Source organism: Silurus aristotelis, assembly GCF_946808225.1.
Source record: "Silurus aristotelis genome assembly, chromosome: 15".
In the NCBI taxonomy this organism is placed as follows: Eukaryota; Metazoa; Chordata; class Actinopteri; order Siluriformes; family Siluridae; genus Silurus; species Silurus aristotelis.
In genome coordinates, this window is record NC_139588.1 from 22,662,130 (window position 1) to 22,688,097 (window position 25,968).

Below are 25,968 nucleotides of genomic sequence, written 5' to 3' on the forward strand. Positions count from 1 at the left end.
TATGTCCTTTCTTTACAAACTGCACACCACCAGAGTGTGGAAATGAGCATCCAATATTACCAAGGATCTCACATCTCACCTCGCTGAACACCTCTCTGCCGTCTGACTGGTGCTACTGATCATCGAGCTCCAGAACTACAAGACACAAGAACTGCTTCTTCCTTCAGGCACTTCTCCTCATGAACACATTCAAGTGCAATATGAAGACCTGGTTAACATACAGTATAAAAGAAGGTCAGTCAATCCGAAAAATCTCAAGAACATTCAATGTATCTCCAAGTGCAGTCTCCAAAACCATCAAAACAGGCTCTGACAGAAAGGACAGATTCAAGAGCTACCTCTGCTGCATTAGAATGACCAGTCTCAGAAACTTCAGATTTACAAGAAATATTTTAACATCTACTGTTGAGAGGACACCGTGTGAGTCAGGCCTTTATGGTCGAATCGCGGCAAAGAAATCATCACTTCGAAAGAACAACAAGACGAAGAGACCTGCTTGGGCCAAAAAACACAAGACACATTAGATCAGTGGAAAACTGTCCTTTGGTCTGATGATTTGGTTCTAATCTCTGTGTCTTTTTAGACGTAAAGATGGTGAATGAATGGTTCCTGAAAGTGTGGTTCCTACTGTGAAGCATGGAGGAGGAGGTATGATGGTGTGATGGTGCTTTGCTCGTGAGTTGTTGGTAATTTAGTTAAAACCGAGGCCAAATTTAACCAGCATGGCTACCACAGCATTTTACAGCGACATCCCATCCCATCTCGTCTGGTTTGTACTTAGTGGGAGCATCATTTGTTTTCCAACAGGACAATGACCCAAAACACACCTCTAGGTTCTGTAAGAATTATGTGGTCAAGAAGGACAGTAATGACATGCTGCATCAGATCACCTCGGCCTCTACAATCACCTGACCAGTTGAGATGGTTTGGGATGAGTTGGAATGGAGATTGAAAAGGAAAAGCAGCCAACAAGCACTCAGCACCTCTGGGAACTCCTTAAGATTGTTGGAAAGCCGTTCCAGGTGAAGACCTCTTGAGGCTCACTCTAATGTATGAGAATCATTGGGAACGTGGTAACCATGGTATCTCTGACATACTACAGTAAGGGAGGGTGTGTGTGTGTGTGTGTGTGTGTGTGTGTGTGTGTGTGTGTGTGTGTGTGTGTGTGTGTGTTAGGCCCCGCCCCTTTCTAGAAGTGAACGCATCTCTCACCGCACCCATCCTCTCCTTCCATCTCTGCTCTCGCACCGCACTTCCTCCTCCTTCTTGTTCTCCTCATTGTCCTTCTCCTCCTCCTCCTCCTCCTCCTCCTCTTCCTCTCCAGGTCCGAGCGGAACCGCGCTGTGGATGGACGCAGGCGGACGGGAAGCGCAGGATGCGGGGCGTGTGTCTGTGCTGGATATCCGTCTCTGAGCTAACCTCATTTCATCTTCTCCTCCTTCTTCATCATCTCCCTCCTCTTCCTCTTCTCCGACATCATGGCCAAACAGTATGATGTGCTGTTCAGGCTGCTGCTGCTCGGAGACTCTGGAGTCGGGAAGACCTGCCTGTTATGTAGATTCACCGACAACGCGTTTCATCCCTCACACATCTCCACCATCGGTGAGTCTCACACACACACACACACACACACACACACACACACACACACACACACACACACACTGTGCTGGAGGAGATGGTGGGGATCTGTATGTATATTAATGTGGGGTTTTTATTTCTAAGAATAAAATAATATCTATTATTATTATTATTATAATTATTATTATTATTATTATTATTATTATTATTATTATTTGTTTATTGTTTGTTTGTTTGTTTGTTTGTTAATTGTTGTTGTCAGGCACGAACCGTGTTTATCAGGCATCAGGGATATCTATGTATCCAAAAATGAACAACAATTTTTAAAAATAACACTATGATCAATTATAATGTAATATATAATATTATAATAATAAATATGTAAATAAAAAATGAATAATAAATTATAGTAAATAATAATAAAATAATATTTGATAAAAAGAATACTATGAAATAATATGCATGTTTTAATAAGCATAAATTTTAATATGCGTAAAATAATAAGTGCGAAGTATCAGTGACTATTATTATTATTAATTGTGATATTCGTATTATTTTGTTGTTGTCAAGCGTGGACAATATTCAGACATTTATTAAAAAAATAAAATTAATTAATCAAAATGTATAGGCAAATTATAAAATAGAAATAAAGAGTTAATAGTTGTAGATTTGTTTTTGTTTTGATTGTTATTTTCTGTTGCTGTTGGACAATGTCAAGAGATATGGAAATTGTATAAATATATATAAATACACACATGCAAAAAGATTATTAGTATTATCAATTTTTTAAAATAATTTTTATAATAATTATTAACATTAATGACATTATTGTAATTATTATCAGTGGTAATTACTATTATTTTTGCATTATTATTATTTTTTTACATATTATAATGATTACTATTTTAAATTATTTATTTATGTATTTATTACATGATGATGATTATTATTGTCATTATTATTTTACATTATTGTTGTCATCCTCATTATTATTATTATTATTATTATTATTATTATTATTATTATTTATTGTTATTATTATTATTATTATATTATTATTATGATTACGACCCGGGTTCGATTCCCGGTCAGGGAACCATCCCCAGCCACTCTTAGTGCCGGTCCCAAGCCCGGATAAATTGGGGAGGGTTGCGTTAGGAAGGGCATCCAGCGTAAAACATGTGCCAAATCAAACGTGCGGAGGATCCGCTGTGGCGCCCCCTAACGGGAGAAGCCGAAAAGAAAAGTATTATTATGATTATTATTTAATTTTTATTATTATTATTATTATTATTATTTTAGTTTTATTATTATTATTATTATTATTATTATTATTATTATATTATTATTATGATTATTATTTAATTTTTTTATTATTATTATTATTATTATTATTATTATTATTATTATTATTATTATTATTATTATTATTATTTTTGCATGACAGGATTATATTTCTATGTGAGAGAAAGGTGCTTTATTATGCTTTTATGTGTATATTATATCTAATGAAGGACTATATAGATATATTAGTCTGGAGTTCTAGATCAGACGTACGCTGTATCTGACATGTGGACATGAATGTAAACGTTAGATCAGAAGTATGGAATGGTTTGGTGGACATTTGGGACATTGTTTATACACACATCTGCAATCTGTGTTCTGATGTGTTAAGGACTTGCAAAGAAAGTGTGAGTCAGTGAAAGGCGTTTTAATTACTGGGACACCTGACCTTCACAGCTGAATGTGGTTCTTACCCAAACTGGAAACACAAACCTGTTCCAGCATGACAAGACCCCTATGCACAAAAAACCCAGCTCCATGAAGATCAGCTTTCCATGGTTTGGAGTGAAAGATCTCCTGCTTTAGAGCTCTTTGGGATGAATGTGAATGCTGACTGCACCCAAGTCCTCCTCACATCATCTACATCAGTATCTGACTTTACTGAGACCCTGGTGGTTGAATGAATCTCCACAAAATCAACATCTTCCCAGAAGAGTGGAGCTCATTATAAGAGCAAATGGAGACTGAAGAAGAAGGGGATGTTAAAAAAATATACACTAATCTTATGGTCAGGTACAAACACTGTGTATGTAGTGAAATACCAGGAAGTAAGGAGCTGATTGGAACTTTTTGGACGCTGCCCCCTGCTGGTGAGGGGAGGAAGTCTTTTTAAAGTATAATTAAATGCACTATAATGACACTGAGGGCAGAGGGAATACAGAGGGAATCTTTCTTTCTTTCTTTCTTTCTTTCTTTCTTTCTTTCTTTCTTTCTTTCTTTCTTTCTTTCTTTCTTTTCTTTTCTTTTTTTTTCTTTTCTCAGGTTCTCAGGTTACCATGTGTCCAGGTGTCGAGAGTAAATCCACTTAACTGCAATGCACTTTCTAGCCAGTAGGGATGCGCTGTTCCAGCATGACAATGTTCCTGTGCACAAAGCCAGATTCATGAAGATCAGCTTTCCATGGTTTGGAGTAGAAAATCTTTTGCTATTCAACTTAATAAACACCTTTGGGATGAATGTGAACGCTGAAAAGTATTGCACTTGTACAAATGTAAATTTTTTCCAGGCTGTAGATTAATAATATAAGATGTTTTTATCGTCTATAACAATGCGCTTTTCCTCCTTTTGCTCATCAGGAGTGGATTTCAAAATGAAGACTTTGGAGATTGATGGAATCAAAGTGAGAATACAGATCTGGTGAGTAAGCGAGAGGTGTTGGACACTGTTGGAGTTTGTGTTGGAGTTGGAGCTGGTCCTGACTCTTCAGTACGTTCCTCTGTTGTAGGGACACGGCGGGACAGGAGCGATATCAGACCATCACTAAACAGTACTACAGACGAGCGCAGGTGAGTTCATCCATCACATCACATCACATCACATCACATCATCACTGGGGTCGTAACACACAGGCTTTTCATCTAACTGGCAACCCTGCATGTGTGGAAAAACCATATTTCGATACATTAAAGAAACATCTGAAGCAGCTACCGATACGAAACGATACCATTCCCATAAGAAACATCACACACACGCCTCTGAAGTACAACAAATAAACCCAGACGTTCTTTTCCTGTTGTGTGTGCAGGAAGTTACAGCTCTACCTCTGCCATGTTAATCTGTATTCTATGTGACTCTCAGGACACGCCTCCGTCTCCGTAGTGATGTGATGTGTCATGTTCACGTAGTAGCAGCGGTGCTGAGAGAACGCGATCGAGAAACAGTTTAGAGACCAGAAATCCATCTACATATTAAATATTAATCTCAAATATTGATCACTTTATAAATAATAAAAGTAAAGAACATTTACTGATAATTATACAGAAATAAATAGCATAAATGTTCAAAACCACACATACCGATACAAACACCAACTTTTATCTGATACACACTTTTAGATCAATACATCACATCTTTCTTTCTTTCTTTCTTTCTTTCTTTCTTTCTTTCTTTCTTTCTTTCTTTCTTTCTTTCTTTCTTTCTTTCTTTCTTTCTTTCTTTCTTTCATTCTTTCTTTTTATTATTATTATTATTATTATTATTATTATTATTATTATTATTATTTTTGCATGACAGGATTATATTTCTATGTGAGAGGAAGGTGCTTTATTATGCTTTTATGTGTATATTATATCTAATGAAGGACTATATAGGATTTGTGAAATATTTCCAACCAATCAAATGTCATTGTGTGGGAAAAAAATAAAATAAAATAAAGAAAACCCCCACCAGTTTTCTGTGTAATGCCGGCGGGATGAGATCTGACTGGCACGAGATCTGACTGGGATGAGATCTGACTGGGATGAGATCTGACTGGCACGAGATCTGACTGGGATGAGATCTGACTGGGATGAGATCTGACTGGGACGAGATCTGACTGGGACGAGATCTGACTGGGACGAGATCTGACTGGGACGAGATCTGACTGGGAGGCGGTGTTTTTAAATCAACAGAATGTTGTAAATGAGACAGAATTCAGTCATATCCTGATTGATTGCACAGTGTGGTGATAATAATAATAATAATAATAATAATAATAATAATAATAAGAATGAAGAAGAAGAAGAAGAATAAGAATAAGAATAAGAATAAGAATAATGCTGAATCAGGACTTTGGTGCAGTCAGAAGACGAGAAGTAAATTTCTTCATGTTTAATACACAAGTTTCTCGTTCCGGTCTGTGATTATATTAAGGAGAATAAATTGTGGTAATAAATAACCTGAGCAGCAGTGAATTAAATCTGTGTTTTCTTCATCAGGGAATCTTTCTGGTGTATGACATCACGAGCGAGCGCTCCTTCCAGCACATCATGAAGTGGGCGAGTGACGTAGACGAGGTGCAATTCACATCATCATCATCATCATCATCATCATCATCATCATTATCATCATCATCATAATAAGAGGAAGAGAAGGAGTCCGGTTTTCACCTAAAGTGCATTAAACAGAATGGATTAAAACATGGAAGAATGAACAGATGGAGAAACAGGAGGATAGATGTATAGATGGAGGAATAGGAGGATAGATGTATAGATGGAGAAATAGGAGGATAGATGTATAGATGGAGAAATAGAAGGATAGATGTATAGATGGAGAAACAGGAGGATAGATGTATAGATGGAGGAATAGGAGGATAGATGTATAGATGGAGAAACAGGAGGATAGATGTATAGATGGAGGAATAGGAGGATAGATGTATAGATGGAGAAACAGGAGGATAGATGTATAGATGGAGGAATAGGAGGATAGATGTATAGATGGAGAAACAGGAGGATAGATGTATAGATGGAGGAATAGGAGGATAGATGTATAGATGGAGGAATAGGAGGATAGATGTATAGATGGAGAAACAGGAGGATAGATGTATAGATGGAGGAATAGGAGGATAGATGTATAGATGGAGAAATAGGAGGATAGATGTATAGATGGAGAAATAGAAGGATAGATGTATAGATGGAGAAACAGGAGGATAGATGTATAGATGGAGGAATAGGAGGATAGATGTATAGATGGAGAAACAGGAGGATAGATGTATAGATGGAGGAATAGGAGGATAGATGTATAGATGGAGAAACAGGAGGATAGATGTATAGATGGAGGAATAGGAGGATAGATGTATAGATGGAGGAATAGGAGGATAGATGTATAGATGGAGAAACAGGAGGATAGATGTATAGATGGAGGAATAGGAGGATAGATGTATAGATGGAGAAATAGGAGGATAGATGTATAGATGGAGAAATAGAAGGATAGATGTATAGATGGAGAAACAGGAGGATAGATGTATAGATGGAGGAATAGGAGGATAGATGTATAGATGGAGAAACAGGAGGATAGATGTATAGATGGAGGAATAGGATGATAGATGTATAGATGGAGAAACAGGAGGATAGATGTATAGATGGAGGAATAAAAGGATAGATGTATAGATGGAGAAACAGGAGGATAGATGTATAGAGGGAGGAATAGGAGGATAGAGGTATAGATGGAGAAACAGGAGGATAGATGTATAGATGGAGGAATAGGAGGATAGATGTATAGATGGAGGAATAGGAGGATAGATGTATAGATGGAGGAATAGGATGATAGATGTATAGATGGAGAAATAGCAGGATAGATGTATAGATGGAGGAATAGGAGTATAGATGTATAGATGGAGGAATAGGAGGATAGATGTATAGATAGAGAAACAGGAGGATAGATGTATAGATGGAGGAATAGGAGGATAGATGTATAGATGGAGAAATAGGAGAATAGATGTATAGATGGAGGAATAGGAGGATAGATGTATAGATGGAGAAATAGGAGGATAGATGCATAGATGAAGAAATAGGAGGATAGATGTATAGATGGAGAAACAGGAGGATAGATGTATAGATGGAGGAATAGGAGGATAGATGTATAGATGGAGGAATAGGAGGATAGATGTATAGATGGAGGAATAGGAGGATAGATGTATAGATGGAGGAATAGGAGGATAAATGTATAGATGGAGAAACAGGAGGATAGATGTATAGATGGAGGAATAGGATGATAGATGTATAGATGGAGAAACAGGAGGATAGATGTATAGATGGAGGAATAAAAGGATAGATGTATAGATGGAGAAACAGGAGGATAGATGTATAGATGGAGAAACAGGAGGATAGATGTATAGATGGAGGAATAGGAGGATAGATGTATAGATGGAGGAATAGGAGGATAGATGTATAGATGGAGGAATAGGAGGATAGATGTATAGATGGAGGAATAGGAGGATAGATGTATAGATGGAGAAATAGGAGGATAGATGTATAGATGGAGAAATAGGAGGATAGATGTATAGGTGGAGAAACAGGAGGATAGATGTATAGATGGAGAAACAGGAGGATAGATGTATAGATAGAGGAATAGGAGGATAGATGTATAGATGGAGGAATAGGAGGATAGATGTATAGATGGAGGAATAGGAGGATAGATGTATAGATGGAGGAATAGGAGGATAGATGTATAGATGGAGAAACAGGAGGATAGATGTATAGATGGAGGAATAGGAGGATAGATGTATAGATGGAGAAATAGGAGGATAGATGTATAGATTGAGAAATAGAAGGATAGATGTATAGATGGAGAAACAGGAGGATAGATGTATAGATGGAGGAATAGGAGGATAGATGTATAGATGGAGAAACAGGAGGATAGATGTATAGATGGAGGAATAGGAGGATAGATGTATAGATAGAGAAACAGGAGGATAGATGTATAGATGGAGGAATAGGAGGATAGATGTATAGATGGAGAAATAGGAGAATAGATGTATAGATGGAGGAATAGGAGGATAGATGTATAGATGGAGAAATAGGAGGATAGATGTATAGATGAAGAAATAGGAGGATAGATGTATAGATGGAGAAACAGGAGGATAGATGTATAGATGGAGGAATAGGAGGATAGATGTATAGATGGAGGAATAGGAGGATAGATGTATAGATGGAGGAATAGGAGGATAGATGTATAGATGGAGGAATAGGAGGATAGATGTATAGATGGAGAAATAGGAGGATAGATGTATAGATGGAGAAATAGGAGGATAGATGTATAGATGGAGAAACAGGAGGATAGATGTATAGATGGAGAAACAGGAGGATAGATGTATAGATAGAGGAATAGGAGGATAGATGTATAGATGGAGGAATAGGAGGATAGATGTATAGATGGAGAAATAGGAGGATAGATGTATAGATGGAGAAATAGAAGGATAGATGTATAGATGGAGAAATAGGAGGATAGATGTATAGATGGAGGAATAGGAGGATAGATGTATAGATGGAGAAACAGGAGGATAGATGTATAGATGGAGGAATAGGATGATAGATGTATAGATGGAGAAACAGGAGGATAGATGTATAGATGGAGGAATAAAAGTATAGATGTATAGATGGAGAAACAGGAGGATAGATGTATAGATGGAGGAATAGGAGGATAGAGGTATAGATGGAGAAACAGGAGGATAGATGTATAGATGGAGGAATAGGATGATAGATGTATAGATGGAGAAATAGCAGGATAGATGTATAGATGGAGGAATAGGAGTATAGATGTATAGATGGAGGAATAGGAGGATAGATGTATAGATAGAGAAACAGGAGGATAGATGTATAGATGGAGGAATAGGAGGATAGATGTATAGATGGAGAAATAGGAGAATAGATGTATAGATGGAGGAATAGGAGGATAGATGTATAGATGGAGAAATAGGAGGATAGATGTATAGATGAAGAAATAGGAGGATAGATGTATAGATGGAGAAACAGGAGGATAGATGTATAGATGGAGGAATAGGAGGATAGATGTATAGATGGAGGAATAGGAGGATAGATGTATATATGGAGGAATAGGAGGATAGATGTATAGATGGAGAAATAGGAGGATAGATGTATAGATGGAGAAATAGGAGGATAGATGTATAGATGGAGAAACAGGAGGATAGATGTATAGATGGAGAAACAGGAGGATAGATGTATAGATAGAGGAATAGGAGGATAGATGTATAGATGGAGGAATAGGAGGATAGATGTATAGATGGAGGAATAGGAGGATAGATGTATAGATGGAGGAATAGGAGGATAGATGTATAGATGGAGAAACAGGAGGATAGATGTATAGATGGAGGAATAGGAGGATTGATTTATAGATGAAGAAATAGTAGGATAGATGTATAGATGGAGGAATAGGAGGATAGATGTATAGATGGAGGAATAGGAGGATAGATGTATAGATGGAGGAATAGGATGATAGATGTATAGATGGAGAAACAGGAGGATAGATGTATAGATTGAGAAACAGGAGGATAGATGTATAGATGGAGGAATAGGAGGATAGATGTATAGATGGAGAAATAGGAGGATAGATGTATAGATGGAGGAATAGGATGATAGATGTATAGATGGAGGAACAGGAGGATAGATGTATAGATTGAGAAACAGGAGGATAGATGTATAGATGGAGGAATAGGAGGATACATGTATAGATGGAGAAATAGGAAGATAGATGTATAGATGGAGAAACAGGAGGATAGATGTATAGATGGAGGAATAGGATGATAGATGTATAGATGGAGAAACAGGAGGATAGATGTATAGATGGAGGAATAGGAGGATAGATGTATAGATGGAGGAATAGGATGATAGATGTATAGATGGAGAAACAGGAGGATAGATGTATAGATGGAGAAACAGGGAGATAGATGTATAGATGGAGGAATAGGAGGATAGATGTATAGATGGAGAAACAGGGAGATAGATGTATAGATGTAGAAACAGGAGGATAGATGTATAGATGGAGGAATAGGAGGATAGATGTATAGATGGAGAAATAGGAGGATAGATGTATAGATGGAGGAATAAAAGGATAGATGTATAGATGGAGAAACAGGAGGATAGATGTATAGATGGAGGAATAGGAGGATAGAGGTATAGATGGAGAAACAGGAGGATAGATGTATAGATGGAGGAATAGGATGATAGATGTATAGATGGAGAAATAGCAGGATAGATGTATAGATGGAGGAATAGGAGTATAGATGTATAGATGGAGGAATAGGAGGATAGATGTATAGATGGAGGAATAGGAGGATAGATGTATAGATAGAGAAACAGGAGGATAGATGTATAGATGGAGGAATAGGAGGATAGATGTATAGATGGAGAAATAGGAGAATAGATGTATAGATGGAGGAATAGGAGGATAGATGTATAGATGGAGAAATAAGAGGATAGATGTATAGATGAAGAAATAGGAGGATAGATGTATAGATGGAGAAACAGGAGGATAGATGTATAGATGGAGGAATAGGAGGATAGATGTATAGATGGAGGAATAGGAGGATAGATGTATAGATGGAGGAATAGGAGGATAGATGTATAGATGGAGGAATAGGAGGATAGATGTATAGATGGAGAAATAGGAGGATAGATGTATAGATGGAGAAATAGGAGGATAGATGTATAGATGGAGAAACAGGAGGATAGATGTATAGATGGAGAAACAGGAGGATAGATGTATAGATAGAGGAATAGGAGGATAAATGTATAGATGGAGGAATAGGAGGATAGATGTATAGATGGAGGAATAGGAGGATAGATGTATAGATGGAGGAATAGGAGGATAGATGTATAGATGGAGGAATAGGAGGATAGATGTATAGATGGAGAAACAGGAGGATAGATGTATAGATGGAGGAATAGGAGGATAGATGTATAGATGGAGAAATAGGAGGATAGATGTATAGATGGAGGAATAGGAGGATAGATGTATAGATGGAGGAATAGGAGGATAGATGTATAGATGGAGGAATAGGATGATAGATGTATAGATGGAGAAACAGGAGGATAGATGTATAGATTGAGAAACAGGAGGATAGATGTATAGATGGAGGAATAGGAGGATAGATGTATAGATGGAGAAATAGGAGGATAGATGTATAGATGGAGGAATAGGAGGATAGATGTATAGATGGAGGAATAGGATGATAGATGTATAGATGGAGGAATAGGAGGATAGATGTATAGATGGAGGAATAGGAGGATAGATGTATAGATGGAGAAACAGGAGGATAGATGTATAGATGGAGGAATAGGAGGATAGATGTATAGATGGAGAAACAGGAGGATAGATGTATAGATGGAGGAATAGGAGGATAGATGTATAGATGGAGAAATAGGAGGATAGATGTATAGATGGAGAAATAGAAGGATAGATGTATAGATGGAGAAACAGGAGGATAGATGTATAGATGGAGGAATAGGATGATAGATGTATAGATGGAGAAACAGGAGGATAGATGTATAGATGGAGGAATAGGAGGATAGATGTATAGATGGAGAAACAGGGGGATAGATGTATAGATGGAGGAATAGGATGATAGATGTATAGATGGAGAAACAGGAGGATAGATGTATAGATGGAGAAACAGGAGGATAGATGTATAGATGGAGAAACAGGAGGATAGATGTATAGATGGAGGAATAGGAGGATAGATGTATAGATGGAGGAATAGGATGATAGATGTATAGATGGAGAAACAGGAGGATAGATGTATAGATGGAGAAACAGGAGGATAGATGTATAGATGGAGGAATAGGAGGATAGATGTATAGATGGAGGAATAGGAGGATAGATGTATAGATGGAGAAACAGGGAGATAGATGTATAGATGGAGAAACAGGAGGATAGATGTATAGATGGAGGAATAGGAGGATAGATGTATAGATGGAAGAATAGGATGATAGATGTATAGATGGAGAAACAGGAGGATAGATGTATAGATGGAGAAACAGGAGGATAGATGTATAGATGGAGGAATAGGAGGATAGATGTATAGATGGAGAAACAGGGAGATAGATGTATAGATGGAGAAACAGGAGGATAGATGTATAGATGGAGGAATAGGAGGATAGATGTATAGATGGAGAAATAGGAGGATAGATGTATAGTTGGAGGAATAAAAGGATAGATGTATAGATGGAGAAACAGGAGGATAGATGTATAGATGGAGGAATAGGAGGATAGAGGTATAGATGGAGAAACAGGAGGATAGATGTATAGATGGAGGAATAGGATGATAGATGTATAGATGGAGAAATAGCAGGATAGATGTATAGATGGAGGAATAGGAGTATAGATGTATAGATGGAGGAATAGGAGGATAGATGTATAGATAGAGAAACAGGAGGATAGATGTATAGATGGAGGAATAGGAGGATAGATGTATAGATGGAGAAATAGGAGAATAGATGTATAGATGGAGGAATAGGAGGATAGATGTATAGATGGAGAAATAGGAGGATAGATGTATAGATGAAGAAATAGGAGGATAGATGTATAGATGGAGAAACAGGAGGATAGATGTATAGATGGAGGAATAGGAGGATAGATGTATAGATGGAGGAATAGGAGGATAGATGTTTAGATGGAGGAATAGGAGGATAGATGTATAGATGGAGGAATAGGAGGATAGATGTATAGATGGAGAAATAGGAGGATAGATGTATAGATGGAGAAACAGGAGGATAGATGTATAGATGGAGAAACAGGAGGATAGATGTATAGATAGAGGAAAAGGAGGATAGATGTATAGATGGAGGAATAGGAGGATAGATGTATAGATGGAGGAATAGGAGGATAGATGTATAGATGGAGAAATAGGATGATAGATGTATAGATGGAGGAGTAGGAGGATAGATGTATAGATGGAGGAATAGGAGGATAGATGTATAGATGGAGAAACAGGAGGATAGATGTATAGATGGAGGAATAGGAGGATAGATGTATAGATGGAGAAATAGGAGGATAGATGTATAGATGGAGGAATAGGAGGATAGATGTATAGATGGAGGAATAGGAGGATAGATGTATAGATGGAGGAATAGGATGATAGATGTATAGATGGAGAAACAGGAGGATAGAGGTATAGATGGAGAAACAGGAGGATAGATGTATAGATGGAGGAATAGGAGGATAGATGTATAGATGGAGAAATAGGAGGATAGATGTATAGATGGAGGAATAGGATGATAGATGTATAGATGGAGGAACAGGAGGATAGATGTATAGATTGAGAAACAGGAGGATAGATGTATAGATGGAGGAATAGGAGGATACATGTATAGATGGAGGAATAGGAAGATAGATGTATAGATGGAGAAACAGGAGGATAGATGTATAGATGGAGGAATAGGATGATAGATGTATAGATGGAGAAACAGGAGGATAGATGTATAGATGGAGGAATAGGAGGATAGATGTATAGATGGAGGAATAGAAGGATAGATGTATAGATGGAGGAATAGGAGGATAGATGTATAGATGGAGGAATAGGAGGATAGATGTATAGATGGAGGAATAGGAGGATAGATGTATAGATGGAGAAATAGGACGATAGATGTATAGATGTATAGATGGAGAAATAGGAGGATAGATGTATAGATAGAGAAATAGGAGGATAGATGTATAGATAGAGGAATAGGAAGATAGATGTATAGATGGAGAAACAGGAGGATAGATGTATAGATGGAGGAATAGGATGATAGATGTATAGATGGAGAAACAGGAGGATAGATGTATAGATGGAGAAACAGGAGGATAGATGTATAGATGGAGGAATAGGAGGATAGATGTATAGATGGAGGAATAGGAGGATAGATGTATAGATGGAGGAATAAAAGGATAGATGTATAGATGGAGGAATAGGAGGATAGATGTATAGATGGAGGAATAGGAGGATAGATGTATAGATGGAGGAATAGGAGGATAGATGTATAGATGGAGAAATAGGAGGATAGATGTATAGATGGAGAAATAGGAGGATAGATGTATAGATGGAGGAATAGGAGGATAGATGTATAGATGGAGAAACAGGAGGATAGATGTATAGATAGAGGAATAGGAAGATAGATGTATAGATGGAGAAACAGGAGGATAGATGTATAGATGGAGGAATAGGATGATAGATGTATAGATGGAGAAACAGGAGGATAGATGTATAGATGGAGAAACAGGAGGATAGATGTATAGATGGAGGAATAGGAGGATAGATGTATAGATGGAGAAATAGGAGGATAGATGTATAGATAGAGGAATAGGAAGATAGATGTATAGATGGAGAAACAGGAGGATAGATGTATAGATGGAGAAATAGGAGGATAGATGTATAGATAGAGAAATAGGAGGATAGATGTATAGATGGAGGAATAGGAGGATAGATGTATAGATGGAGAAATAGGAGGATAGATGTATAGATGGAGGAATAGGATGATAGATGTATAGATGGAGGAACAGGAGGATAGATGTATAGATTGAGAAACAGGAGGATAGATGTATAGATGGAGGAATAGGAGGATAGATGTATAGATGGAGGAATAGGAGGATAGATGTATAGATGGAGGAATAAAAGGATAGATGTATAGATGGAGGAATAGGAGGATAGATGTATAGATGGAGGAATAGGAGGATAGATGTATAGATGGAGGAATAGGAGGATAGATGTATAGATGGAGGAATAGGAGGATAGATGTATAGATGGAGAAATAGGAGGATAGATGTATAGATGGAGAAATAGGAGGATAGATGTATAGATGGAGGAATAGGAGGATAGATGTATAGATGGAGAAACAGGAGGATAGATGTATAGATAGAGGAATAGGAAGATAGATGTATAGATGGAGAAACAGGAGGATAGATGTATAGATGGAGGAATAGGATGATAGATGTATAGATGGAGAAACAGGAGGATAGATGTATAGATGGAGAAACAGGAGGATAGATGTATAGATGGAGGAATAGGAGGATAGATGTATAGATGGAGAAATAGGAGGATAGATGTATAGATAGAGGAATAGGAAGATAGATGTATAGATGGAGAAACAGGAGGATAGATGTATAGATGGAGAAATAGGAGGATAGATGTATAGATAGAGAAATAGGAGGATAGATGTATAGATGGAGGAATAGGAGGATAGATGTATAGATGGAGAAATAGGAGGATAGATGTATAGATGGAGGAATAGGATGATAGATGTATAGATGGAGGAACAGGAGGATAGATGTATAGATTGAGAAACAGGAGGATAGATGTATAAATGGAGGAATAGGAGGATACATGTATAGATGGAGGAATAGGAAGATAGATGTATAGATGGAGAAACAGGAGGATAGATGTATAGATGGAGGAATAGGATGATAGATGTATAGATGGAGAAACAGGAGGATAGATGTATAGATGGAGGAATAGGAGGATAGATGTATAGATGGAGAAACAGGAGGATAGATGTATAGATGGAGGAATAGGAGGATAGATGTATAGATAGAGAAATAGAAGGATAGATGTATAGATGGAGAAACAGGAGGATAGATGTATAGATGGAGAAACAGGAGGATAGATGTATAGATGGAGAAATAGAAGGATAGATGTATAGATGGAGAAACAGGAGGATAGATGTATAGATGGAGGAATACGAGGATAGATGTATAGATGGAGGAATAGGAGGATAGATGTATAGATGGAGAAACAGGAGGATAGATGTATAGATAGAGAAATAGGAGGATAGATGTATAGATGGAGAAACAGGAGGATAGATGTATAGATAGAGAAATAGGAGGATAGATGTATAGATGGAGAAATAGGAGGATAGATGAACAGATGAGTAAATAACTGGGTGAAATGCTACATGTATGAATAGATAAATAGGTAGACAGTTGAATAGGTGGATGAAAGAACAGGTGAATAAATGGGTGGTTGGATGAGCAGATGATTGATGTATAGATGAATAGATGAAGAACCAGATCAATAGATATTTAATAGGTAGACTGAGAAATAGACGATTAAATAAGTGAATGAATGAATTGATAAACCGGTGGTTGGAAGAACAGATGAATAAATGATAAAGAACAGATAGATAGATAGATAGATAGATAGATAGATAGATAGATAGATAGATAGATAGATAGATAGATAGATAGATAGATAGATAGATAGATAGATAGATAGATAGATAGATAGACAGATAAATTAGATGGATAGATAATAGACAGATAAATAGGTGTCTATGTAAATCAGTGGTTACATGAAAAGATGCATAGATAAATAGAGACATAAATGGATGGATGTAAAACAATTAATTTATGGATAGACAGATAGAATAGATTGATGGATGAATGGATTAATGGAGAATAGATAGATAGAGAGATAGATGAATAGATGGATAAATAGGTGGTTGCTAAAATAAATCACGGATAAATAGAAAAAATTATTAATGGATAAATAGATGAATGCATGAATGAACAAATAAAGCAGATGAATGGATCTATAGATGAATAGATAATAGACGGATAAATACTGTAAAATATGTGTTTGGATGAATAGATTAATAGATGGATAGATAATAGACAGATAAATAGGTGGATAAATGAATCGTGAATATATAATAGAAAAATCGATATTTTATATTCCTCCACACATACAAACACATGTACAATCTACATATAAAACAGCGATAATAGCACCCTCTAGTGGTTACCAAGGTACAGTGAACACTAACAGGACCGCTTGTGAAGACACAAAACAATTATAACAAAATTTGAGTGTTTCTAAAATAATGTTATGTGCCCCACTTTATCTTAATTCCACTTTCCTTTTACTGGAGAAACAGTTATTCGTCCACACCCCAAACTTTGCAGACGTACATGTCATCAGTAGATCAGTTAGGAGTGCAAGCTTCAGAGATCTTCTGGTGATGATGAAGTGATGAAACACGTCAGAATCCTGACTCTAACTTTCTCACGTTTCTCCATCTCTCAAGTACGCCCCTGACAAAGTGCAGAAGGTGCTGATCGGGAACAAATCTGATGAGGAACACAAAAGACAAGTGGCCACAGAGCAGGGAAACAAGGTGTGTGTGTGTGTGTGTGTGTGTGTGTGTGTGTGTGTGTGTGTGTGTGTGTGTGTGTGTGTGTGTACAAAAGTGAGGTAACTGTACTAACTCTAGATGTGTTTGTTCCCTCACTGTAGCTTGCTAAAGCTTATGGAATGGACTTTTTCGAAACAAGTGCCTTTACCAATCACAACATCACAGAGGTATGTATTCATGTAGAACAGAAAAGCAGTGGAGCTTCGAATAGTTCAGAATAAAATCACACAAATAGCATGGATCCAAAATAACTACACCAGGGTCAGTCTAAATACTGACCTGTGATTGGCTAGAACAGTGGTTCTCAAAGTGTGGGGTGCAGCCCTCTAGTGGGGAATAAAGACATGACAGTTGGGGCGCAATGAACGGCAGGATTTATATATATAAATATACAATAATCCTCAATTTATCGCAAAAAAACTGTAGAATTGTTTAAGCCGTAAATCATCCTCCCACACACTTTATACACACACAGAACACATTTGAATACAGTAATTATATTTTTATTATTCAAATTCATTATTTCAACATAAAACGGTTTATCACGGAATCGCATTTGCCGCATAACTAATTAGTTTGGCTGATTTTCCCAGTCTCTCGTGGAGAGCACCATAGACCAAAACACTTATAGGGAATAGTTTTTATGGAGTTTTATGTTGAAATTAAGAAATTTATTAATAAATATATATTTGCTAATTATAAAATTAAGTAAAATGTTAATACAGTACAGTACCGTATACATACAGTGAGGAAAATAAGTATTTGAACACGCTGCTATTTTGCAAGTTCTCCCACTTAGAAATCATGGAGGAGTCTGAAATTGTCATCGTAGGTGCATGTCCACTGTGAGAGACATAATCTAAAAAATTAAAATCCAGAAATCACAATATATGATTTTTTAACTATTTATTTGTATGATACAGCTGCAAATAAGTATTTGAACACCTGAGAAAGTCAATGTTAATATTTGGTACAGGAGCCTTTGTTTGCAATTACAGAGGTCAAACGTTTCCTGTAGTTTTTCACCAGGTTTACACACACTGCAGGAGGGATTTTGGCCCACTCCTCCACACAGATCTTCTCTAGATCAGTCAGGTTTCTGGCCTGTCGCTGAGAAACACAGAGTTTGAGCTCCCTCCAAAGATTCTCTATTGGGTTTAGGTCTGGAGACTGGCTAGGCCACGCCAGAACCTTGATATGCTTCTTACAGAGCCACTCCTTGGTTATCCTGGCTGTGTGCTTCGTCATTGTCATGTTGGAAGACCCAGCCTCGACCCATCTTCAATGCTCTAACTGAGGGAAGGAGCTTGTTCCCCAAAATCTCGCAATACATGGCCCCGGTCATCCTCTCCTTAATACAGTGCAGTCGCCCTGTCCCATGTGCAGAAAAACACCCCCAAAGCATGATGCTACCACCCCCATGCTTCACAGTAGGGATGGTGTTCTTGGGATGGTACTCATCATTCTTCTTCCTCCAAACACGTTTAGTGGAATTATGACCCAAAAGTTCTATTTTGGTTTCATCTGACCTCTGGATCATCCAAATGGTCATTGGCAAACTTAAGACGTGCCTGGACATGTGCTGGTTTAAGCAGGGGAACCTTCCGTGCCATGCATGATTTCAAACCATGACGTCTTAGTGTATTACCAACAGTAACCTTGGAAACGGTGGTCCCAGCTCTTTTCAGGTCATTGACCAGCTCCTCCCGTGTAGTTCTGGGCTGATTTCTCACCTTCCTTAGGATCATTGAGACCCCACGAGGTGAGATCTTGCATGGAGCCCCAGTCCGAGGGTGATTGACAGTCATGTTTAGCTTCTTCATTTTCTAATGATTGCTCCAACAGTGGATCTTTTTTCACCAAGCTGCTTGGCAATTTCCCCGTAGCCCTTTCCAGCCTTGTGGAGGTGTACAATTTTGTCTCTAGTGTCTTTGGACAGCTCTTTGGTCTTGGCCATGTTAGTAGTTGGATTCTTACTGATTGTATGGGGTGGACAGGTGTCTTTATGCAGCTAACGACCTCAAACAGGTGCATCTAATTTAGGATAATAAATGTAGTGGAGGTGGACATTTTAAAGGCAGACTAACAGGTCTTTGAGGGTCAGAATTCTAGCTGATAGACAGGTGTTCAAATACTTATTTGCAGCTGTATCATACAAATAAATAGTTTAAAAATCATACATTGTGATTTCTGGATTTTTTTTTTAGATTATGTCTCTCACAGTGGACATGCACCTACGATGACAATTTCAGACCCCTCCATGATTTCTAAGTGGGAGAACTTGCAAAATAGCAGAGTGTTCAAATACTTATTTTCCTCACTGTATAATATATACATAGAATTTTTGGGGTGGCGAGTATATATATATATACATATACAGTAATCCACCATTTTTCACGATGGTTACGTCCAAAACATTCCACGATAAACGAAAAAACGCGATTAACGGGGGATTACTATATATATATATATATATACTTATATATATATATATATATATATATATATATATATATATATATATATATATATATATATACTTCCATCCAGAGTGGGACAGATATTGTAGACATTTCCTAATGTTACTGAGCTCCATAGAGGAGTTTTGCGTGTGGTGGAACGTCTATGGTAACCGATGAGTCTGAGAAGCAGCTCTGGGCAGAGGATGAATTTGGAGATGATCCATTCAGTCAGTTTTTCTGTGCAAACATCAATAACAGCTTGAACTCCTCAATGCTGAGAAGTAACCGTGGTATAAGGTGATAATCCACGGTAAGACATGAGGACTTACACCATTCTAGCGCTTCAGCTTCAGCCTTTCTTCACCATAACATCCTGTAACACCTCTGAATAGAAAAATGTCTCTCCTTTGAATTTCCTCTCCTGTGTGTTCCAGTCCTTCACACGTTTAGCTGAGCTGGTGTTGCAGGCTAATAAGAAGGACCTCGATCTCCTGAGGGTGTCCATCAATGACGAGGTGGACTTAGCGGCCCTGGAGGAAGAAGCAGGGATGTGTGACGGCAGCAGTAACACCCAAAAGACCTGCTGGTGCTGAGGACAGGAAGTGACATCAACACCAACACATTTTTTTCTTCATCTCTCTTTTTTCTTTTTCTTCTCGGCTTTGGTGCCTCTCATCACAAATGAATGAAGATGGAAGCAATGCAAGAGTTCTCATTACATTCAGGAAGGATGGATGTCTAGCATAAGTGACTCTTTAGTAGCAAGTTAACGAGTGTGTCGTATACGTCCCTAGATCTTCTGTGAGATAATGGTACGGCCCGTCGTAGGGGTGTTCGGAAGACAATTTTATTAATCCTTCTGAAAGCTCAGGGGCACGTTCTCCGTACATCGCTGACTACATCTGAGATCAAATGACACATCTGAGATCATCTCATTGGGGTAATTATGTTGTGACTAGTGCGGTTTGAAACACGCATTGCCCATGAAAGGGCTGTATGTACTGTATATACTGTATATTTATATATATAATGTAGAAACCCGTTGTGATCAGGAGCTCTGTGATTGGCTGGTTAATGGTACAAAAGGTTCTCAAAGGTTATGAAGAATTTTAAAATCGTACAAAAATAGCAGGGAACACCACGAATTCTGGAAAAACAAGGAAGGTGTATTTTTTTTTTTGGTTATATTTATTATTTTTAGCTGAATTTTATTTACATATTATATTAATGGACCCTGTAGAACTCAAAACAAGGATTCAATTCTGTTCAGTTTAATTCAGTTCCATTCAATTCAGTTTAATTCAGTCCATTTAAGTTCAGTTAAATACCATTGAGTTCAGTTTATTTTAATTAAGTTCAGTTCAGTTTATTTCAGTTTAATTTAATTCAGTTAATCTCAAATCAATTAAGTTCAGTTCAATTTAAATTTAGTTAAGTTTATTTTGGTGCAGTTTAATTTAATTATGTTCAGTTCAGTTTATTTCAGTTCACTTCAGTTTATTTCAATTCAGTATAATTCAATTCAGTTTAGTTTAATTCAGTTTAGATCAGTTCAGTTCAGATCAATTTAATTCAGTTCAGTTCAGTTTGATTTGTTTAGTGCTTTAACAGAGGCATTGTCCCAAAGTAGAATTAAATACAAGAAAATTCTACAAAATTGGCAATATTTTACTACTTATTCTGAATTCAACAAGTCAAACTTTTACTTCATGGTGAAGAAGCCCGGACCTTTTCCTATGAAGGGCCAAAAATCCGACTGGAGTGAGCGCTGTGGGCCGAAAGTCAATATGACATTAAACCCAACTGTAAATATTTAAACTAAAGTTGCCCTCATTAATGATTTCAGAATAATTCATTAGTTCATCAGTAATTTATTTATTAAGTAATTGTTTTATGAATTCAGTTTTCTTTCAATGAAACTTGAATAGTACAACGAAAACATAGAAACACTCCCATAGTATATCGTACTATCCAATTTAATGCCTGCTTCAATACAGCTGCGTTCTTATAACATCAGTGAAAATGAAACATGAAGCTGCTCCTGATTAATAAGAAGATTTTTCAAACTGTGCTGCAGCTGAATTAGTGACAGTCAGGATATTATGTTGGCGAGTGTCAGTCAGTTTACTTCATAAATCAAAGTTCACCACAGGCATTTCAGCATTTCTGCTTTAGAGAAAATGTGGTAGTTTGATGGTTTAGACTTTAGATGTTGTACTTTGGTTTGGAAGGTCATGAGTTCAAATCCCAACACCACCAAGCTACCCTTGAGCAAGGTCCTTCACCCTCAGTGTCTCACTGCATTAATGATTTGTATAAATGTAAACTATGTTCACTTCTGGAGAAAAGCGATATCTTTCCAAAAGTATTTGATCCTGTCCATCCTGTATTGCATGTTGAATTTGGAAATCTCTCTTCATTTTATTTTTGCTCCTCCTGCAAAGGAATGGAGAGGATATCTAATTCTGTGTACGTGAAATAATCCTACACCTGATCAATTTAGATTTTACAGACCTGTTGGTATGAAGGCAAATTAAGGAAGAGCTTTGAAGAACCAAACAATCCCAGATCATCACAAATAAAAAAAAAGTGTACGAAGAACGGACCCCTGACTAAACGTATTAGTGTTTACTAGTAATCAGATCTATGAGGTGTTACGTTTAAGAACATCCCAAAATTTGTGTGTTCCATACATTTCAGTGGTAAATGGATCGTCAGTACTTCTGTAATCGCTAATATTTTGTCAATCCATGGATTGGCTTCTTGTGTTTAAAGAAAAAAGTGGTTCTCTGGCTTGTTCCTCTTGAAGGTTTGATGTGAAAAGCTATAAAAGTGTTTCCATTTTGCAAGAAAAAAGACTCATAATCATCCAAAAAAAATGTATGTGGCTTTAAGGGAAACCCTGAACGAATAGGTTGTTATTTCTGGAAATATAAATGTAATGTAACTCAGTGTAAGAGATCTGAGGTATTCTGAGGTCCCTGCATTTATAGGTTTGTCCACTAGATGGCACTGTGCACCTAGTTTACTTCACGGCCTCCTTTTCGCGTTATTCCTGTTGGAATGAGGTTTTTGCAGGGTCATGCAACAACAACTGTCAAACACTGATCACGAGGCATTTTTTAGTAAATCTCAGAACTGGAGCGGAAACAGAGAATCAGTCGGACAAACCGCGAGTAGAAATTCGCCGCTAGGCAAATCAAGCTAACCTGACAGAATCTCAGCAGCGTTTCAACCTCAGGTTTTTGTGTCCATTCGTTCATCGTTCGACAACATAATCATAATCGTACGACTAAAAAAATAAACATTATATCGCACACAATGAGTTTCTCGCTTAGCTAGAAATTCAGCTAGCTAGTCTTGGTAATGTTGGAGAAAATCCTAATGTCGGCGATAAAACTTTTGCTGACCCTTTCACCATTCCAAAATTCGATCATTTGTACAGCGGATCGTGGAAATCAAATAATACGTATGCACGATCTAAATAATTAGCACAGATGCTAGAGATGTGGTTTACATTATTGTGTTACTTTGATTGAAATCCTCTAGAATAAATATAATTTTTATTTCCAGTTCTCGATGAATGTAAATTGTGTTCTACATCCTCCTTTTTTCTTTTTGTATAAAAAGGGATTTTTGACGTGGATAAGGACTTTGTCGTTTATATGTCCAGTCCTGTGGTCTTAAAAGAGCGATTTGTCATTTCTAGAAAAAAGACATTGACAATCGACCTTCAACCTTTTGTTAAAACTACTTGCATATAGTCTACAAATTGCTTTTTATGGAAAACAAATTTGACTGGGTGGCGGAGCTAATTTCAGGGCTGGAAACCATTAAACCAGTGTGAAATTGAAAAAAATAAACTACATTTTAAGTACTCTAGTGCAAATCCCAATATTTGTAGGATGTCTGTAAAATGATGGAATTTGTTTGAGGGTAAGCAAAAAAAAAAAAACAATACCGTTAAAAAAAACAATACCGTTAATATTCATGACCTGATTTTAATATTCATTAGTATTCGTAATTTTTTTTAATTAGGACTAGGATCTGAAGGAGATGTACTGGTTGTGTAATTGTATGAAGGTTTTTCCTTTAATATTTCTCATTGTCATTGTCATTTTCTGTCTTAATGAATGAATTAATTAAGTAAATAATTTGTTCTATTTTAATTTAGTTATAAATCCACAGAAGTCGACTGTAAATGATCCTAACAAGTTTGTTAAAGTGGTATTATGGTAAATTGTATTAGATGAAATGTTCTACAGTATAACACCATTGTTTATGTGAGATTCACACACACACACACACACACACACACACACACACACACACACACACACACACACACACACACACACTTGTTTAGACTTCATAAAATGCTTATGTGATCATTTAGGCTTATGGGGATTCTGTTGAAGGAGTCAAAATATTTATGAATAAATAGACACATTACATATTTCCATTCATTATGGTGATGAGCGTTTAGGGGGGGTTTGGAGTTGGGGGATTGCAGTACAGTATTTATCCACCAGGAGCAGGTAGGAGATTTATATCTTTTTAAAATACACAGCATAGATTTATTAAGATCACCAAGATGAAAAGCCTAAAGCACATCACATGCATATGATATGAAGCAGAGGTTTCTGTAGTAAAATCATTAGTTGAATTTGCATAGAATTTGCATATTAGTGTTTAAGTGAAGTAAAAACTGGGTGTATTAGTGATCTATGATTAGAGTGATGGGGTTTGGGAGTAATGGTGATCTGTGCTTAGTCACTGGAAGTAATAGTGATCAAACATTGGTGTTTGAGAGTAATGTTGATCAAAGTTTGGTGTTTGGCAGTAGTAGTGAACTGTGATTGGTGTTTGGGGGTTATAGTGATGTGTGATTGGGGGTGTCCTGGTGGTTTAGTGGTTAGGATGCGGCACTCTCACCGCTGCGGCCCGGGTTCGATCCACGGTCAGGGACCCAACCCCAGCCACTCTTAGTACCGGTCCCATGCCAAGATAAATTGGGGAGGGTTGCGTTAGGAAGGGCATCTAGCGTAAAAACATGGGCCAAATCAAACATGCAGAGGATCCGCTGTGGCGACCCCTAATTAGAGAAGCCGAATGAAAGAAGTGATGTGTGATTGGTGTTTAGGAGGAATGGTGATATATGATTGGTGTTTGGATGTAGTGGTGATCTGTTATTGGTGTTTGGAAGTAATGGTGATCAGTGATTGGTGTTTGGGAATAATAGTGATCTGAGACTGGTGTTTGGGAGTAATGGTGATCATTGATTGGTCATTGGGAGTAATGGTGATCATTGATTGGTCATTGGGAGTAATGGTGATCTGAGATTTGTGTTTGGGAGTAATGGTGATCTTTGATTGGTGTTTGGGAGTAATGGTGATCAGTGATTGGTCATTGGGAGTAATGGTAATCTGTGATTGGTGTTTGGAAAGAATAATGATCTGAGCCTGGTGTTTGGGAGTAATGGTTAGCAGTGATTGGTCATTGGGAGAATTGGTGATCTGAGATTTGTGTTTGGGAGTAATGGTGATCTTTGATTGGTGTTTGGGAGTAATAAGGCGCTATAATTGCTCATTTGAAGCAATGGTGGTCTTAAAAAGACGGTTTGGGCAGAAATGATCTGTGATTGGTCGTGAGAAACAATAGTGAACAATAATTAGTGGTTAGATGTCATTGTGATTGGTGATTAGATGTTCCCTGTCAAAATCTAGCATCAAATTCACTAAGCACTTGAATAAGCACAATGACTAACAGTTATTGATTTTTTTTTTAACACTTCTCCTTTTACCCCCCAACAAACATAACCTGATTATGTGGTTAATGGTTGAAAGGTTTTTTTTGGACATAGTGCCTTTTTTTGCTTAATTCTAATGTCACAGAGCTTTTGTAATTGACTTATGTAATAAGGTCACAGATAAATTGTGCTTCTGTCGTAGTTCCAGTTTGGCTGCACAGTGCACCTTCAC

General features: G+C 37.2%; 1 protein-coding gene across 1 annotated transcript; it reads left to right on the top strand.

The window, feature by feature from the left end:
• Positions 1 to 202: 202 nt before the first annotated feature.
• Positions 203 to 24,441, top strand: rab15 (RAB15, member RAS oncogene family). The gene is made up of 7 exons (XM_083562784.1): positions 203 to 1,602; positions 4,221 to 4,281; positions 4,370 to 4,430; positions 5,841 to 5,918; positions 17,418 to 17,507; positions 17,627 to 17,692; positions 20,422 to 24,441. The coding sequence occupies exons 1-7, from the start codon at positions 1,479 to 1,481 to the stop codon at positions 20,578 to 20,580; spliced, it is 639 nt and encodes a 212-aa protein (XP_083418910.1). The 5' UTR covers positions 203 to 1,478; the 3' UTR covers positions 20,581 to 24,441.
• Positions 24,442 to 25,968: the final 1,527 nt, after the last annotated feature.